The sequence below is a fragment of the Siphateles boraxobius genome, unplaced genomic scaffold (assembly GCF_051911475.1).
Source record: "Siphateles boraxobius isolate OS27281-9 unplaced genomic scaffold, OSU_SipBor_1 12, whole genome shotgun sequence".
Lineage (NCBI taxonomy): Eukaryota > Metazoa > Chordata > Actinopteri > Cypriniformes > Leuciscidae > Siphateles > Siphateles boraxobius.
This window is the reverse complement of record NW_027508722.1, coordinates 34,604,801-34,624,842: the sequence shown is the minus strand read 5'-3', so window position 1 is coordinate 34,624,842 and position 20,042 is coordinate 34,604,801. Positions and strand designations below refer to the sequence as shown.

The window sequence follows — 20,042 nt, the reverse complement described above, 5'->3', positions numbered from 1 at the left end:
TTAATAAGTTGTGTAATTGGTCTATTTTTGGTAGAATACTTCTAACATTGAGATGTCCACCTAGTAGTCCTTTAGGTTTCGTTTGTGGATTCCATATAACCTGCGCATGATTTACAGTCTGAAAAAACTTGAGCTGCCTCTGTTTCACTATCGCGCAATTTGAAGTTTTGACCTTTACAGGACACCGTCTTTGTGTATTTTTCGCATAGCGCATTGTTCGGTCCCCGACGATATGACCATCGGACAGGCCGAGACTTACTGGCGTTGCGAAACGAACGGTGTCCAACGATCCCCCCGACAACTCCGTTACCTCAGGGAACGTTAGATGGTATGGACCGACACACGTTTCCTCGCTCGAAGTTTGTGCAGCTAGTTGCCGCCTCACAGAGGCAGTTACCCCAGCTAATCGAACCGGCTCGCAGATTAACTCACTAGACCTCGCCCAGCAGGATCCCGCCACAGCAGCAGGCGAAACTCGATCAACCGCCGCAACGGCCTCCTGCAGGCACGATGGACTCCTGTGCGACAGAGGATTCCAATCCTGGAATGCATACCCGTCCAAGTAACCAGTTGACGGGGGTATCCCACACAATAGCGAGGGCAGTGCAGCGCAGCCGGTAAACTCGCCGCTACTCCTTGTTGGATCTGTCCAATCGGTGACCACATCCACGTCGATCATTGGTCCCGCCGCTCTCACCGGAGAAATGGAAAAATCGGGGTGAGTGTTTAGCTCAGATGTATGGCATAAAGTAAAAGTGCGTACCTGTGAATTTCCTACAGTGCTCTTGCTATGGTTTAATGCGATGGCACAAGGACTATCCAGCATTGAACCAGTTGTCGGACCGGGGCATTGGTGGATGTCCCCGGATAACAGAAGACAGATGGTAATTATTAGCGCAAGGCTCTGGTGCGGTTTTAATACCGATTTTGTGGGTTTCCTTACTTTGCTGTACAAATGCGGGTAAATGAAAGTAGTTGCCAGGACGTTTCTTCCGAATCCAAAATGTTTGGCGGCTTTGGTTGTTACAATGTCTAAATCCTTCAGAGTTTGACGAGTCTCCGTGTGAAAAAAGTTGTTTGTTAGAAGTGCATACACAAAGAGTACTGCAACTACACCTGCCACACCCGGCGCCGCCATCTTATATCAGATATAAGCTTAAGCATTAGTTTAACCGAAGTATTGTGTATACATGAGGTATAGTTTAAATCGCAGTCATGACCAATTTTCGCTTACATTCTCACTTGCTTTTGCCACTTTATACTACTGTGTTACTCGCAGCAACACCTCCACTATGGAAGCCCAAAACTCGACATTGCCACAAAGTTTCAAAGAGCCGGAAAGTAAATAAACGCCTAGCGGAAATGACGCAGGTCGAAGCGTTTTGGGATTTACTCATGCGCAGTACGGGGATGTAAGCGTGAGCAACACGGAACCAATGGAACTGTTTGCTGAATGCTGAGAATAGGCCGAAGCCGTATCAACATCATCTGCCAGCTCCATTTGCGATCCCCATAAGTGCAAGCACTTCGACAGACGTGGGACCTGACCCACGGGGAACGCGAGCATGTTCACCTAACAGGCTCAGGCGGGAGCATAGCGTTCTCCCAGACAAACAACACAGAGCGAGTGCTTGTCACCCTTGCTCATATAGCGTGGGCAAGAGGACGCACACTGTCTGAATTGCTTCTCTTTATTCGCCATATTTACAGTATATATGAGTGAGTGATGAGTGGATGAAGGAAGTATGGCAGAGCGATGGACGCAAACCATATCGATGACGCAAAATGGGAACAAGAATACCCAAATTGCCATAATTTGCCATGAAGTGTCAGCCTGATTTAAAAAACGAACACATCAAGTATTAACCCTCTGGGGTCTGAGGTGTTTTCTGGGCCCTGGAGGTGTTCAGACATGCTCTGACATTTGTGCTTATTTCTGTTACCTGTGACATTTTCATGGCTGAAGTCTGATTACACTGTATTTAGCACAAACTCTGCTACAATAATATATCAGCAGCATGCATGTAAAAGTTTGTAGTTTTGAGATAATGACATTTATGCGTGGTTTGTGAAAATACAAAAATAAATTTGTCACTGAAATAAGGTCATGAAACCCATACTGTTTATTCATTCACAAGACTTTTGAAAATTGTATCACGTAGCCTAGAATATTTGCTTCAAAGCTATGTGAAAATCATCCTGACTGCTCATTCAGATAAGACAATATACTGATTTAAAATTTGTAAGACGTGTTTTGTGTAAGAAAGGTTTATGCGAAGAGGCGTGATCACATCATTAATATGTATGGCTTTTCACACCTGAGAAGACAAAGACCCTCCACTAATGGCCCTCTTAGGAGCTATCAATTCAATTCAATTCAAATTTATTTGTATAGTGCTTTTCACAATACATATTGTCTCAAAGCAGCTTTACAGAGAATGCATTTCAGAAATGTACATAGAAAAATACAGTTAGGTAATCATGTATTAATTAAGGGCATAACATATCGCCGGCGTTGAGTCGTCCCTTCACAGGCGTCGAGTCGTCTCTTCACGGGTGTTGGGGCATCTGAATGTTCCATGTGAGGCTGGATACAAACTGGAACTGACGAACTCTATTTACCTCGGGACTAGCGTCCCGAGATAACGACAGAAAAGCAGATGGGAGATAATTAGCATAGCTGCTGTTCACAATATTAATGCATTCGATATGATTCAACTGTAGTATAAAAGGCAGTATTATGCGAACGCTTGGCTAAAAAGATGCGTCTTTAATCTAGTTTTAAACTGGGACAGTGAGTCTGAGCCTCGAAGAATATCAGGAAGGCCATTCCACAGTTTAGGAGCTAAATGTGAAAATGCCCCTCCCTCATTTATTGGATTTAGATATCCTAGGAATGACCAGAAGCCTCGGATTTAGTGATCTTAAAGAACGCGATGGATTGTAGGGCGATAGAAGGTCCATTAAATACACAGGAGCTAAACCATTTAGGGCTTTATAGGTCAGTAGTAGTACTTTGTAATTGATGCGGAACTTAATAGGTAACCACCAGTGTAGAGATGATAAAATAGGTGTTATATGTTCATATTTTCTTGACCTAGTAAGAACTCTAGCAGCTGCATTTTGCACTAACTGTAGCTTGTATATTGAGGATGCAGGACAGCCAGCTAATAAAGCATTACAGTAATCTAGTCTCGAGGTCATGAATGCATGAACTAACTTTTCTGCATCAGAAACAGATAGCATGTTACGTAGCTTAGCAATGTTTCTAAGTTGGAAAAAGGCTGTTCTTGTAACATATGAAATATGATTTTCGAAAGACAAGTTATGGTCTAGTATAACACCCAGGTATTTTACTGTAGTGGATAAAGTAACAGGACATCCTTCTAAATTAAAGTTGTATTGTATGAGGTTTTGTGGGTAGTTTTTTGGACCAATAAGTAATACCTCCGTTTTATCTGAATTTAATAGCAGGAAATTACACGTCATCCAGCATTTTATATCTTTAAGACACTCTGTCAATTTAGATAAGTTAGTGTTTTCATCTGGTCACGATGAAATATATAATTGAGTGTCATAAGCATAACAGTGGAAATTAATTCCATGTTTTCTTATAATATTACCAAGTGGCAGCATATATATTGAGAATAGCAGAGGGCCTAACACCGATCCTTGCGGCACTCCATAGTCTACTGACGTTATCTTTGATTTTTCCCCATTTAAACAGACAAAATGGTAACGGTCTGATAAGTACGATCTAAACCAGCTTAATGCCTGTCCCTGAACACCAGTCTACTTTTGTATTCGATCCAAGAGTATTTTATGATCTATAGTGTCGAACGCAGCGCTAAGATCGAGTAGAACTAGTATCGAGATACAGCCTTGGTCAGAAGCTAAAAGTAAATCATTTGTAATTTTAACTAGCGCAGTTTCTGTGCTATGATGCGGTCTGAATCCTGACTGAAATTTTTCATAGATATCATTTTCTTGCATGAAAGAGCACAATTGAGCGGACACAACTTTTTCTAGTATTTTAGACATAAATGGAAGATTTGAAATGGGTCTGTAATTTTCTAGGTTATTTGGATCTAATTGTGGTTTCTTAATGAGAGGTTTTATTACTGCCAGCTTGAATATTCTAGGAACATGACCTAAAAATAAAGACGAGTTAATAATATTGAGAAGAGGCTCTTCCACTACAGGTAACACTTCTTTCAGTAGTTTAGTGGGTATTGGATCTAATAAACATGTTGTTGGTTTAGATGCAATGATAAGTTTATTTAGCTCTTTCTGTCCTATGGTTGTAAAGCGGTGTAGTTGTTCTTGAGGGGCGATAATTGAGGCTGAATCATAAGACACCATAAAAGATTGTACATTTAAGATTGTGTTTCTGATGCTTTCTATTTTCTCAGCGAAGAAATTCATAAAATCATTACTACTATACTGTAACGGAATATTTTGCTCTGGTGATGTCTGTTTATTTGTTAGTCTAGCCACGATGTTAAAATAAAAACCTTGGATTATTTTGGTTATTTTCTATTAGTTTGCGGAGATGCTCAGCCCTGGCTGCTTTTAGAGCCTTTTTTATAACGTGACATACTGTCTTTCCACACGATTCTAAAGACCTCTAAATTAGTTTGTTTCCATTTACGCTCAAAGTTATGAGTTTCTCTCTTGATAACATGCGTAGCACTGTTGTACCATGGTGCCTTAGTTTTCTCTCAAACCTTTTTCAATCTAATTGGTGCAACAATTTCTAATGTACTAGAGAAAATGGTGCTCAAACTGCTAGTCATTTCCTCTAGTTCATCTGTTTGTTTGGGTTCACTGAGCAGCCGAGATAGATCAGGTAAGCTATTTGAGAATCTATCTATAGTGGTTGGAAGGATTGTTCTGCCTGGTCGATAACGTGGCACAACATGAAAAATTTCAGCAGTACGTATTATGCAAGTTACCATGTAATGATCAGTGACATCATCACTTTGCGGTATAATATCTATATCGGTTGGATTGGTTCCATATGATATAATTAAATCTAGTGTATGATTTAGACGATGAGTGGGACCACTGACGTTTTGCTTGACCCCAAAGGAGTTTAATAAATCTGTAAATGCAGCCCCTAACGCATCATTTGTGTTATCTACGTGTATGTTAAAATCTCCAACAATTATTGCTTTATCGACATTGACCAATAGATCTGAGAGAAAGTCTGCAAACTCTTTTAGGAAATCAGCATAGGGCCCTGGAGGTCTATATACAGTAGCCAAGGCTAGGGATAATAGGGATTTCTTACTTACATCTAAAAGCGTAACATTTAGCACAAGTACTTCAAACGAATTAAACCTTTGACCTGTTTTCTGAGTAACATTTAGAATATCTCTATAGATTGTTGCAACACCGCCGCCACGACCGATCAGACGGGGCTCATGCTTATAACAGTATCCTGGTGGAGGGGACTCATTTAGACCGAAATAATCATTTGGTTTAAGCCAGGTTTCAGTAAGGCAAAGTGCATCGAAACTATTATCTGTGACCATTTCATTTACAATAACCGCTTTAGGTGTGAGCGATTTAATGTTTAGAAGACCTAGCTTTAGAAATTGTTTTTGTTCACTGATATTGAGATTTTCTGGTTTAATTACAATTAGATTTTTCCTAGATCCTATAGTAGATTTATTGTTTGGCCTCACTAAACAAGGAATAGACACAGTTTCTATATAATGTTCTACACTACTTATGATATCAATCAAGTTGGGAGAGCAAAGATTGTGATTTGGACTTTGACTTACTAGTCATATGGTGTGTAACGTCTTGGAGATGTTGTCCGACAGAACAGCCGCTCCGATTCTGCTGGGGTGCAGGCCATCAGCACGGTAGAGCCTAGGTCGCTCCCAGAACAGATTCCAATAATATACAAAGAGCAGTTTTTGTTCATTACACCATGACATTAACCATTCATTTAGTGCAAATAATCTACTGAACCTTTCCTGTCCTTGTCGGTACGTGGGAAGCGGTCCAGACACGATGATCGTTGCTTCAGGTGATGTGCTGCGTACCGTTTCGATCAGGCTCCTGTAGTCCTTCTTCCGAACCTCCGTCTGCCGCAGCCTGATGTCGTTCATTCCCGCGTGCAGCACAACAGCTCCGACGCGCTCGTCACCGTTCAGGATCTCGGGAACCTGTGCAGCGACATCTAGAACACGAGCACCAGGAAAGCAGTGAGTGCGCACCTTACCTTTACCTGAGGTAGCGCGAACATGATGGACGATGGAACTGCCGATGATCACGGCGTCGTCGCGTTCCGACTCGCGAAGAGGGGAGAAGCGGTTTTGGGTGGAGATCTCGAAGACCGGGAGGGGTCGATCACGGATCTGCTTCTCCACGGACTCCAGCTCTAACAGCACCGAATGCAGCTCAAAAGTGTCCTCACCTGCACTCAGAGGTAACGTTAGACACATATCCGATTTATTCCCCATTATAACAGATGAACAATAATTTAGTAGTGATACTACCAATATCACCATGCGTGCAATGCTAGGCCATGCGAGACCACGCGTGCAATGCTAGCGGGCTTAGGGCTAGTAGCGGAAATTCGGAAAGTTGGATATAAGTAGCGATATCAAAGCAATCCGATTGTTTTTTTATAAGGAATAGTATCGAAGATATGTTCACATGCTGTAAAAACAGAAAATGCTTTGTTTATAAATGAGTGTAAAGTAGAAAATCAAGGATTATGAATCAATTCGATGGAGCTCCAAACACAAACCGCGTGCGCAGTGTCCAGCATGCATCAGTGAATTCAGCAGGGTGCATTAGACATGAACATGAAAATTATTGAAAAGATCAGGGATAGGCAACGTCGTTTCTGGAGTGCCGCTCTCCTGCAGATTTTAGCGTCAACTCCGATAAAAACCTAGCAGTATTAATAATCCTAAAGATGATGATTAGCTGGTTCAGGTGTGTTTGATTAGGTTTGGAGGAGCTAAACTCTGCACCCAGGAGGACCGGCATTGCCCTTCCATGTCATAGATTAAATATGAAGGTAAAACGGCCAGTAGGTGGTGGCAAGTTACTGTCTTTATGAGTGAGTCATTCATTCAAACTTCTCGTTCAAATCAGGAATTCTTTAATAAAACACTGTTGTGTGGCTCGGAGGAGATCGACGCTCGTGGTGCCAGGTCCAGAAGTAAGGCCAGGGCATTAAAGGTTTATATGATGGATCGTCAGACAGGCACAACTGTGAAGGGTCGTCGTCATTAGGGTGACGAATTTAACGATAACGGATCGCCAGGTAGACGTAACAGGTCGAGTTGCAGGCACACATACAGTTTAACGGTGTCCTGCCACGGAAAGATTTTTGCCAGCTGAGCTGATGGTTATCTTCACCTGTAGCTACGAGAGAACATCAGTAGCGTGAGTCGCATTGGAGGGACGTCAACTCCCCTCTTCGTTTGATTGGCTAGAGGAGGAGCTGTCAATCTAGAACTAGTGGACCAATGGTGACGCTTAAGCCCGCCCTAATTTACATGAAACTCGGGGGCGCCGTGAGCGCTTAGTGAGCAGCACAGTAGTGAGTTGTCGTTGAAACTCGAAAAAGATGGATAAAGCAAAAAAGCTGTTGGGGGCTAAAAATAGAAAAAGAAAGAGGAAAAAGGAGATGGCATGGCAAGGGATGCGACAGCAGCTAAATAAGTGGATGGTGAAAGGCAACAGGTAGGATTTAAAGTGTGACGTCTGTGCTTGGAGGAGGCTTGCAACTATTCATGTTAACAGATTAGCGTTTGCTAACACTGGGAATGTAACAGCCAGAATATGTAGCTAGCTAGCTTAGAATATGCAAAACCGAGGTTGCTGAGCTGAAAACTGAAAAATATAAGGTAGCATGTACAATAAATGACAAGAATCTGGAAAACAACTAATGCAGTATCTCTGGTTTACCATGAAATCATGCATAGATTTGCTACCAAACTTGGAGGCTTGCAAATATTAATGTTAACAGACTGGCAAGTGTTTAATAATATTGCAAATATAATGCAAAATAATATTGCTGATATCCCATGCATGACATATCTCAATATCTCAACAACCGGTAAATACACTCACCTAAAGGATTATTAGGAACACCTGTTCAATTTCTCATTAATGCAATTATCTAATCAACCAATCACATGGCAGTTGCTTCAATGCATTTAGGGGTGTGGTCCTGGTCAAGACAATCCCCTGAACTCCAAACTGAAAGTCAGAATGGGAAAGAAAGGTGATTTAAGCAATTTTGAGCGTGGCATGGTTGTTGGTGCCAGACGGGCCGGTCTGAGTATTTCACAATCTGCTCAGTTACTGGGATTTTCACGCACAACCATTTCTAGGGTTTACAAAGAATAGTGTGAAAAGGGAAAAACATCTAGTATGTGGCAGTCCTGTGGGCGAAAATGCCTTGTTGATGCTAGAGGTCAGAGGAGAATGGGCTGACAGATTCAAGCTGATAGAAGAGCAACTTTGACTGAAATAACCACTCGTTACAACCGAGGTATGCAGCAAAGCATTTGTGAAGCCACAACACGCACAACCTTGAGGCGGATGGGCTACAACAGCAGAAGACCCCACCGGGTACCACTCATCTCCACTACAAATAGGAAAAAGAGGCTACAATTTGCAAGAGTTCACCAAAATTGGACAGTTGAAGACTGGAAAAATGTTGCCTGGTCTGATGAGTCTCGATTTCTGTTGAGACATTCAGATGGTAGAGTCAGAATTTGGCGTAAATAGAATGAGAACATGGATCCATCATGCCTTGTTATCACTGTGCAGGCTGGTGGTGGTGGTGTAATGGTGTGAGGGTTGTTTTCTTAGCACACTTTAGGCCCCTTAGTGCCAATTGGGTATCGTTTAAATGCCACGGCCTACCTGAGCATTGTTTCTGACCCTGTCCATCCCTTTACGGCCATCAAGTACCCATCCTCTGATGGCTACTTCCAGCAGGATAATGCACCATGTCACGAAGCTCCAATCATTTCAAATTGGTTTCTTGAACATGACAATGAGTTCACTGTACTAAAATGGCCCCCACAGTCACCAGATCTCAACCCAATAGAGCCTCTTTGGGATGTGGTGGAACGGGAGTTTCGTGCCCTGGATGTGCATCCCACAAATCTCCATCAACTGCAAGATGCTATCCTATCAATATGGGCCAACATTTCTAAAGAATGCTTTCAGCACCTTGTTGAATCAATGCCACGTAGAATTAAGGCAGTTCTGAAGGTGAAAGGGGGTCAAACACAGTATTAGTATGGTGTTCCTAATAATCCTTTAGGTGAGTGTATAAGCATGCACAATAAATGACTAGAAGCTGGAAAACATTACTTATGCCATATCATGGAAACAAATAGATTTTGTTTTACCATTAGCTGTTCATGTTAGCTGTGCTGTCAGACATACAGGCTGTAGTTACATCTGCTGGGTGATATGGAAGCTGTAATTAGGGTCCCACGCCGCCAAAATTGTTGCTGCATACCCCTCTAACATTGGGTATGTTGCGCCCCTGATTATCAATAAGACATTATTAGTGTTAATAAAGAAGTTCAATCCATTGTTTATGGCCTGACGAGCCGCGGGAAAACCGCTGTCATGTGGTCCCGGGTGCGCACTGGGGTACCGAACCCGAGACTACCTGGAGGAGTTGGTCTGAGTTCGGTTGCTCCCAAACCGTGCTGCGGTTCGCGTGTATGTGAAAGCAACACGGACTCGGGTGCGCACTTGTTCAGGAATAAAAGTATCCTGCGCATGCGTTTTAGCCGATTATGATGTATTTAGTTAAATAAAACACATGTAAGGGATGATAGTGTTGATGATTTACCTTGGATACGAGGAAGAGTGATCCTGCAGTGTATTCAGGGCAACAATTTAATGGAAATCCACTATCTCCTTTTGCAAGCAGCAGAAAGACAGCTTATGCGACACACACACACACACAAAGTAAACCTGTGTTGTTTACTCAGCTATGCATAATAGCACCAAATTAATAAAAAACACAATATATTGACCCGCATAGTGTTTTCTGTCATGCGCCGTGCACGTTTGTAATGACGTAAGATGCACACAAACGTTGTTGTAGGGAGATACCCAAAGCTATGAAATATGACAAGACCAGAGTGTTAAGTCCAGTTAATATGACCCCCAAAATTTCACAAATCATGTCTTTAGGGGAGCTCATGCAAGCACCATGCAAGCACCATAGCAAGCGCATTAGACTACTGAATCCCCTCTGTGAATGTGCGTATTATCACGATGGAGAACCCAAATGCCAGTGCGTCAGAGATGAAAAATGGCGAAGGGGCAAATCTTTATATACACAGAGTCCTTCACGGCGTGAAGCGCATAGTGCAGTTGCGTTTGGGGCATATCCAACTCCAATTTTGCTAGTTTGACGGCAGAAAAAAACGGGCGCATGGTTCAATATCAGTGTCATCTCCCTTGTAAAGCCAGGTGTGCTTGTACTTTGGCGCATTGCTATTATAATAGCTATGAATGATGCTTTATGAAAATAAACAATTGACTGATTGAATTGCAGACTCACAGCAGAGAGAATTATGGAAATAGCCTAAGTGTGGACGTGATATAAAAACCACCTCTGATCATGAAGCCTCTGTTACTCTGCTGCTCTGTCGTTTATCAGTCTGTTAACAGACTGACGCTGTCTCTAATTAAACGTCTGGATCCTCATTGTGCTGCGTTAATATAAATTATTAACCGGTCGTGGGTCACATCTCTCCCACACTGGTTTCTTTATTTTGTGTTTTATTGATGTGTGAGTGTTTTAACGATTTACTTCATGATCAGAGAGGCTGCTGTCGGTCATTTTAAACGTCATGTGCCCAATAAAGTCACAACAAATATTTTGGGGTATTTGAGCTGTAAAAAATAAAAAAGCTGAAGTAATTAACTTGACATGACAGGGCAGAGGAAACTCTGCAGAGGAACTAGAATTCCACTTTTAGCTTCTGAAATTATTGACACGCTCTGATGGAGCTCAGGACTGATCAGGAGGATGGCTGCTTTATTCCAAACAGTTTCTCTGTATGAACTTGGACTGTGTGTGAGACCTTTTGGATGTGTAAAGAACACAGGACATCAGTTAATATTGATCCCGACTGATCCTGTCAGCTGTCAGGAGATTTTAATAATCCGTGAAGTTACCCTGCTGTGCCTCGTGCGTAAATGCGCACGGTGTCATAGTAATGCGCCCCTAAAATAACAAAAACAGTGTAAGCCTAACAAGACCATATCAGGGGCCTGTACCATGATGGTAGTTGAACAAACTCAGGGTTACAGGATTAGTTTAGAGTTGACAAAACCAAACCAATCCAACCAGGCTTTGTTCGTACCATGATGCTGATCATCAACTTTCTCTGTCAACTCAGGCTTTGATCCTGAGTTTAGGAGTTCAAGTGTGACATCAGTAGCGAACAGCCAATCACATGTTGAGAAAGAGTGAAACTGAGATTAATTTCTCGCGAGAGAAGCAGCGCAATTCACTTATTAAATAAAATAATTAAAATAGTAAGAATTTAAACAAATTTACACAGCAAGAAGAAAACAGCTGTCTATGAAAGAGGACAACTAAAAGAAAAAGTCTCGCTACTGTATATCAGTGCAAGTAAAAGTTCTGAAGTTATTTTGTACAGCTGATAAAGGTATAGAGAGAATTGAACATTTAAGCTCACATGTAATCATTTTATAGCTTCATCTATTGATGCTAAAGCGCATTTATATTACCTTTATATATTTATTCATTTAAACTGCGTAATAATAATTGATGAACTAAAATTGTACATGTGTGATTGATAAAGGGTATAATAATTACATAAATAATATCCAAATCATACAAATTTATTATTCTAAATAAGCATCACTAAAAACCAGACGATTTTGTCTTTAAAAATCATTTGCTATGTAGTGACCTTTAATTTGGAGTAGAAACAGGTGGAGTGACTTTATCGCATCAGACATGTGTCACTTTGCTCACAGCTGATTGGTCCAAGTTCAGTTTGCAACCTCTTACCTAGAACATAACCTGCCCCGGACCAGGCTAGCCGTGGAGCATAAGTTACTATGGCGATGAACACTGCTAAAAGCCAAACCACTTTCATGGTCCTTAAAGCCCAGGGTTGACGCAAACTAAACTGAAACATAGCTGGCTAGCCACCTAAACCGGCTTCATGGTATAGGCCCCAGGGGCCTGTACCATGAAGGTAGCTGAACAAACTCGGGGTTACAGGATTAGTTTTGAGTTGACAAAACCGAACCGATGCAATCAGGCTTTATTGGTACCATGACGCAGCTCATCAACTTTCTCTGTCAACTCAGGCTTTGATCTTAACCCGTTTAATCCCACCGGTCACAATTGTGACCGCATCTTTTTTCTTATTTCTGGAAGCTCTGAAAACGTTGTTATTGACTTTGGGCAAGAAATTCAACTTTTAAATGACAAAATAGATTGTCTTGATTAAAATCTATTAATGTCATGTGACTAGTGTGAAAGGTCACATGACCAGATAAGTTACTTCCTGCTTGCACATCTAGAAGAAGATGTCTTCCTCAGACTACTACAAAAAGTAGTATGTAAAACATCTTAATTAACAGATAGAACTATCATATTTTGTACATATATTCTTTAAAGGGTCTACTGCTGATATATTTTGAAAATTATACTCCTGCATATATATTTTGCTCGTAAGACTTGTAAATTTATTTACGGTCACAATTGTGACCGGTAGTATAACACAGTACTTCAATTGAAAAAAAGGTATTGGCTGGTATTGGCAGGTATTGGCAATCCTACACTGAACATATGCCACACCTGTGAGGGGGATGGATGATCTTGGCAAAGGAGAAGTGCTCACTAACACAGATTTAGACAGGTTTGCGAACAATATTTGAGAGAAATAGGCCTTTTGTGTACATAGAAAAGGTCTTAGATCTTTGAGTTCAGCTCATGAAAAATGGGGGCAAAAACAAATGTGCTGCGTTTATAATTTTGTTCAGTGTAGTTATCAGTATTCCAGAAACTTTCAATGGGTTGGACCTTCTAGACGTATGTGACACCACCCCCCTCCCCCTCCCCCCAATTGAAAGTGACTGAGATAGTGATGGCTCAGATAGGGAGTACCATGGGTGAAACGGCCCATTTGCCAAGTAGACTATTGAATGGCGATGCAGAGGTGAACTATCTGGAGGATTAGGCAGATGTTCATGAGAACCAATTGGTGTGCCCCACATATGACCACAAACAACCCTTTCTAGAATTTACGGCCCATCTTCAGTGCACTGAATGAGTGCACACACATCTCCCTGAAACTGGCCTAGGACAGGGCCCAAGTGAAGTCATGGTCTATCCCATAGGGGTCTAGCCGAACAACCAGAAGTTCCTCCAGGGTGTAACTTTGTACATGACAACCTTTTCACCTCACTAAGCCTCCTTCATGAAATGACAAAACGAGGTATTGGATGTCTTGGAATGAATTGTGTCAATAGGTCTAATTGAAGAATTTGTATGAATTCTGACTATGGTGTTTCCCACCACTATTGTCACTATTGTGACCGAGTATAAAACCTAATATTTCACTAACTTAACCAACATAAAATCAAAAAAGGCATAATGTTTGAGTGTTAGGGAGGTCTAAGGAGTAAAAATAATGTACTCAAGTTGCAAGAAAAAATTTGGGATTAAACGGGTTAACTTATGATTAATCCACGAGCGCGTGCACATAAAAGAGTGACGTCGGCACTGAACAACCAATCGCGTTCGAAATGGATAGAGCGAGAGCTATATATTTTTCCGCGCAGGAGCAAGAGATAATTATTCAAAAATATGAAGAATATAAAAGTGTTTTTCAAGCACGCAGTAACACTGTATCTGCTGCCAAAGCAAGAGAAGATTCTTGGAGGAAGATTGCTGATTGCGTTAATGCGTAAGTTAAACAATTAATGTAAAATGATGTAATCATATTAAAAATGTATTAAATGCTAAAATAAACATGTGTGTATTCGTGTTGATATACATGCATGCATGCATACTGTACATACGTGTGTGTAGATGTATGTAAAATGTGAATGTATAGGCTATTCCTAAGAAAGATTGATATTCATATATTTTTAGATGCAACCCCAACTCCAAACGTTCTTGGCAGCAGATCAAGACAAAATATAAAAATATAATTCAAAGTGGTGAGTATTTACCACAACCTTTTATTATTTTTGTGAACATTTATTCATAAAAACTTGTTTGCAGCAAACAGAAAAAAATGTGAAATCAGGAAAACTGGGGGAGGGCCACCTCCTCAAAATTACACTGTGGCCGAGGAGTTGGCGCTGAGTAATAATAAGGGATGGACGATTATGGATGGCATTGCAAGTGCTGTACAGTCTGACCCTGGTGCTGGCTCCTCGAAGCAAGTGACACTGGGTATGTGTGTGCAATGCATTACTAATGTTTTAAAAAAGGTTAAATTTGGCTGACTCTGTTCTGCAGTAGAGGGAAATACAGTGTCCCTGTTGAAGCCAGCACACATGCACACAGTCTCCCACACAGAGGTCAGTATATGCAGCAGACAGAACACCATGAACATAGCCTGCTTTATAACAGTTATGCTTTATATTTGCCTTTTATTTATTAGGGTGAACCAAATGATGAAGACACTCTGTCTGTGTGTTCTGAGACAGTTGCTGAGGTGAATGCACTGGGCTTTTTATTACGGCACACATTTGAATGTCATAATTAAGTGACTGGCCCTTACACATCTCTTTTATTGTAGGATTTTTCACAACCTGCCCCAGAAACTGAAGCCTCTACCTCAATGGGCTACAGAAGGAATGTGAACAAGGTAATGCTTTAAACCCTTGACATAAATTACAGTCAGTCCTATGTTTGTAGATAGTCATGCCACTTTTTGTGATTTGATCAACCTCCAGAAAACTTGTAATGATCATGTTTGTGGTGGAATTGTTTCAGGTGGAAACAGACTCAGTCAGGGCCCTTTATAAAAGGAGCCTAGAACTAGACTGTGAGCTGAGGAGGCTCCAAATTAAAAAAATTAAATTGGAGATCAAACAGCTGGAAAAAACAGATCTCCGTATGTGAACTTTTTTTTAAACAAGTAACGCTTTAGTATGAACACTATGAATGTCTATTAATGTAATTTTCTTGCTCTCTTTCTTCCTCCCTAGCCACATGACCAATACAACAGTTTGAGTCCTATCTGCAGTGTCAGTGTGCTTTTATTAAGTAAAATATTGTGTTGTGATCGCATCTCTGACAGCTGCCCCAGCTGGGTGGTCAAGTGTGATGGGGTCAATTTCATCAGGGAGAAGCTGGTTTTGTGGTGGTTCTCGCTCCTTTCTGATAGTGGCTATATTATGCAGAATGGCACATGCAGCCACTATCTGTGATGCCCGCTCTGGTGACACTCTTAAACGCCTAAGACAGTTGAAACGTGCCTTTAGGATGCCAAAGGTCATCTCGATCTTGACCCTGGTTTTACCGAGGGCCACATCGAAGCGGTTTTGTGGCCCTGTCTGGGGGTCAGGATAGGGCGTTAGCAAAAACCTCTGGCATGCATAACCTCTATCTCCTACCAACAGGCCATCAAAAAGCCCTGTCATAGAACAGAAAAGGGGAAAAATTTGTAAGTTTTGCCATTAAAATAAAAAATGTAAAGTGTACTGTACCAAATTTAACTTGCCTTCCTCAAAGCGCTGACACAAAATAGACTCACGGAAAATGCGTGAGTCATGCACTGAGCCAGGCCATTTGGAATCCAAGCTTGTGATCATGCATTCATGATCACAAGTCATCTGCAGATGAAATGTACAGTAAATCATTGTCCTATCTGTTAGTTACTATTTATTTAAAGATTGATCTCAATGCAAATAAAAATAATTTCACATAGGGTATAGTAGCCCTACCTGAACATTAAGGCTGTGAAAGGACTTTCTGTTCACATAATCTGCCTCATGTTCTCCTAGAGCTGTGGAGATTGCAACATGTGTGCAGTCTATTGCTCCTATGACTATAGGAAATCCTATCATAGGAATTAAACATATATATTTAAAACATTTCTTAACAGGTAGCTACTGCAGACTATTGTATAATAGATTTCTAAGTGTGAATTTTTTTTTTTTTGAAGAAAAAAAAAATTTGTGTGAAAGGCTACATTTGTTCATGTGATGTCACCCTATCAATATATCTTACCGGCAATTTTATAAAAGCCCTCTTTTATGGACATGGTGGATAAATGTCCAGGGAACACAATGAAGCTATTTATGTACCCCTGCAGAGCGAGGACCACCTTGCGAATTGTTCGACAGACCGTGTTTTTCCCTAGATTCTCTGCATCACCGACCGCATACAAGTATGTACCACTTGCAAAAAACCGCAACGCAATACATACCATTTGCGGTACAGTAAGTGCATGGCTTCGACGAGTCACATTTGTTATGTGCGGCTCAAGAAGTTCGCAAAGATAAGACATTCCTTCCGCGGAAAATCTGTATCTTTCATACAAGTAAATATCAGGAAAGTCAAAGGGATTTTGTCTGTCCCTAAAAACGCTTTCTCTACGAAGTGCTCGTCTAACAATTTGCGCGGAGATGTCCACGGGATTTGGGAGAAAAGGTGAAGCCATTTCAACAGAGAACAGACGCTGGGAATCAGTTACGTCACCTATATGTTTCTTTGCTCACAGCTGATTGGTCAAACTTCAGTCTGAGCTCTCGAATCCAGAACTTAACCTGCCCCGGAGCAGGCTAGCCGTGCAGCGTAAGATACCATGGCAACGAACACCGATTAAAGCCGAGCTGCTTTCATAGTACCTAAAACCCAGAGTTGGCGGAAACTAAGCTGAAACATAGCTGGCTAGCCACCTAAACCGGCTTCATGGTACAGGCCCCAGGTGTGATGAATCTTTAATCACTGCAGGATTAACTCAGTGGAACTGTTTTCTCAAGTGGCTCCTCCAGGTGATCACAGCTGAGGGAGGTGCAGTGCGACACCTGCTGGTCATTTTTTGTCAATCCTTTTCGTGCGCTTGCTGTTAGTTCGATGGCATCGATCTTTATAATATTGAGAACACTTTACTGTCCACGGCTGTTTACTGTTTCGGCCTCTGTGCTCACGCTGGCCAGAGGAAAAGCGGCATGGTGAAGATGGCATGAAGAAGACTACATTCGCGAGATGGACGTATGCGCATTAGGCTATTCGTTCTGTGTTTTCTTTCTAAACAGTTAGGCTATGTTTGTGTGGTATTTTTCATGTTTTCATCACGCAATCATGTTTTTGATGCGGTGGTGACGCGTTCATGTAAGGGCGGCGGCGCTGCCGATAAAGCACCTAAAAGCTGTCACAAAGAACCGGGAAAAGCAATGATCATGAATATGTCAAATATAGCAAGGAGACATGTTGATTGTTTATTAATAAAGTCAAGATGAAGTTGACGATGCTGACCTGCGATCTTCGCAGTAGGCTAGTGACTGCACCAGAGAGAAATGCACATTTCATTTCATAAGCAGAGAGCAGTCTGTTTTCTTTCGTATTGAATTGTTCTGTTTACAAGTAGACATTTCAATATAGAAATATTTTTCAGGTCCGTACAATTAATACAAAACGAAATTCACATTAAAGAAAGGCTTCGTGTCTTCTGTGTAAGGTGTCTGTGAAAGTTTTAAAGCAGTCTTTTAGTGCCGCTTCAGAGCGGTCGCGTCCGTAACGGAGAACTGTCACGTCTGTAACATTGTTTTTTCCTCATAAATGCGAACACAAAAAATAAAATAAAATGAATAGTTTATGTTCTGTGGAGAGCCAACCCTTCTTCGTTAGATTTGCGCAGTGTATCACAGAATTACAACAAAAAAAATCGTTGCCTCCTAAAAGTTAAAGATTTTTTTTTGTCACACATGACTGTCGATTTCCCTAATATTAAATAGAAAACGCATGTGTAGACTGATATTTTTCTAATGTCTGGACTCCTTTCTGGGAGGAGCCTATGGATAAACAGACGTTTCAATATTTTGGTATTAATGCATTTTCTGAGAATTTATATAATTATATAAGTTTTGACTGCAAGTCTGTAAATGCCATGCCCATAACGCTGGAATTCCCAAATTTTAAATAATTTATCCTCAACTAGTTTTGTGGTGTAGGTCTACATATTTTATAATGTTAAGTTAACTTCAAATAATACTAATAGTAATTTAAAGATGTGGTAGCATTGGATCTGGACGGGAAGGATAACACTGGGAGTTGGAAGGGGTGTGTTGCCATTCTGCAGGTTCGTGGATCTGAGTGTCGCGATTTCGGTTTCATATCGCATATCGTTACAGCCCTAGTCATTTTAGAATGTTAAGTTCTACTTCTGAATAGTTATTTTGGTGAAAGTAACTCAAAAGTAATACAGGAGTAATGTAACGCATTACAATTCTGAGACAGTAATATTGTAAGGCAATGAATTACTTTTAAAAAACAGTAACAAGTAATATATAATGTATTACAGTTTGGAAGTAACTTGCACAACACTGATTGGTATTGAACCGAAACTGTACGGCCGTCACGTTTCGGAGTGTGTGTGTGTGCGCGCGCGAGAAAAGCGCGGGCGCGATCGAACTGTGTGTGTGTGTGAGAGAGGCGCGGGCGCGATCGAACTGTGTGTGTGTGTGTGTGTGTGAGAGAGAGATACCCCTTTTCCACCAACAAGAACCGGGTGCTGGTTCAGAGCCAGAGCCAAAGCTGGTTAAGAGTGGGTTCGACTGACGAGCTTAATAAGAACCGATTTGCCTTTCCACCGGCTAGAGAGCCACAACAGAGCCAGATCTTACGTCACTGTATACGTCTCATGTTGCCCAGCAACGCTAGTGCGGTAGCGCCAAACAGTACGCCAGGCTTGTTCGAGATGCATCGGCTTCTCGCAGATCGATCTCCGCATGACATCAAAGCACTGCGATAGCGATCTAAAAGCACAAGGATTCGTATGTTCTCCAAACACTCCCGCAGCTCCGATCGGTCCGCGCCGCTCCGATGCATCTCGAACAAGCCATCAACAATAACGGACGTTGCAATACTATGGATGCTCATGGGTTTACAAAATACATCGGAGTCCAACGCGTTTGTGCAGCTCGCCGTAACTTACATAGACGGATATTTATAATCGAGCTGCTATTAGCTCGACTAGCTGCTATTTAAAAATGGCGGTCACAAGTTTCTATTCGTCTTGTTGGTCACGGTAACCCCGCCCCCAGCCCCTGACGCAAGTGGTTCTTACTTGGCTCTGTTCTAGACCAGCAATGATTTGGTGCTACTTAAGAACCACTTTTCCTGGTTCGGAGCTGGTGCTTTGCGTGTGGAAAACCAAAGAACCGAATTGAAACTAGGCTCTGGCTCCGAACCAGCACCAGCTCTGCCTTGGTGGAAAAGGGGTAAGAGAGAGAGAGAGAGGCGCAGGCGCGATCGAACTGTGTGTGTGTGTGTGTGTGAGAGAGAGAGAGGCGCGGGCACGATCGAACTGTGTGTGTGTGTGTGTGTGTGTGTGTGTGTGTGTCTGACTAAATCTGTCTATATTTCCTCAAAACTCACTAGAAGACATCATTTGAGGGGTCTTTTTTTTAATCTCCTGGGGCCCAAGAATTGCTTTTTCACAAAGTAAGTATAGACTACACAGACTGTTGATAGTGATTGCACAGTGAAAAGGTCAAACAATTCACAAATTAAGACCCACGCCATCCAAAAACTCAGCTACATCTCTGACTCCCACTCCGTGTAGTGTAGTGTAGAGAACAAAACACATTCAATGAAAACTGTAGCATTTTAAATTATGAATAATGTCCATGGCCCCCCTCCTGAAACCTCATGCCACCCCTTTGCCACCCCAGGAAAAAATCTCTAGATCCGCCACTGGACATAACTGATGGAGAACACTATCCAATCAGAAGCGAGGGGTTGATAAAGTCCCACCCACCAATGAAAGGAAATATTGAGTAATAAATTTGTTTTGTCAGTA

At 41.6% G+C, this 20,042-nt stretch overlaps 1 protein-coding gene across 1 annotated transcript; it reads left to right on the top strand.

Moving 5' to 3' along the window:
• Window positions 1-14,276: 14,276 nt before the first annotated feature.
• Window positions 14,277-15,241, top strand: LOC143726207 (uncharacterized). The gene is made up of 5 exons (XM_077219208.1): window positions 14,277-14,461; window positions 14,528-14,589; window positions 14,673-14,726; window positions 14,811-14,879; window positions 15,008-15,241. The coding sequence occupies exons 1-5, from the start codon at window positions 14,395-14,397 to the stop codon at window positions 15,134-15,136; spliced, it is 381 nt and encodes a 126-aa protein (XP_077075323.1). The 5' UTR covers window positions 14,277-14,394; the 3' UTR covers window positions 15,137-15,241.
• Window positions 15,242-20,042: the final 4,801 nt, after the last annotated feature.

Excerpts from the sequence above, each read along its gene's own strand:
- LOC143726207 (XM_077219208.1), top strand. The coding sequence starts at position 14,395 with ATGGATGGCATTGCAAGTGCTGTACAGTCTGACCCTGGTGCTGGCTCC. Across the intron at positions 14,462-14,527 it reads CTCGAAGCAAGTGACACTGG|TAGAGGGAAATACAGTGTCC; the intron begins GTATGTGTGTGC and ends TCTGTTCTGCAG. Across the intron at positions 14,727-14,810 it reads GTTCTGAGACAGTTGCTGAG|GATTTTTCACAACCTGCCCC; the intron begins GTGAATGCACTG and ends CTTTTATTGTAG.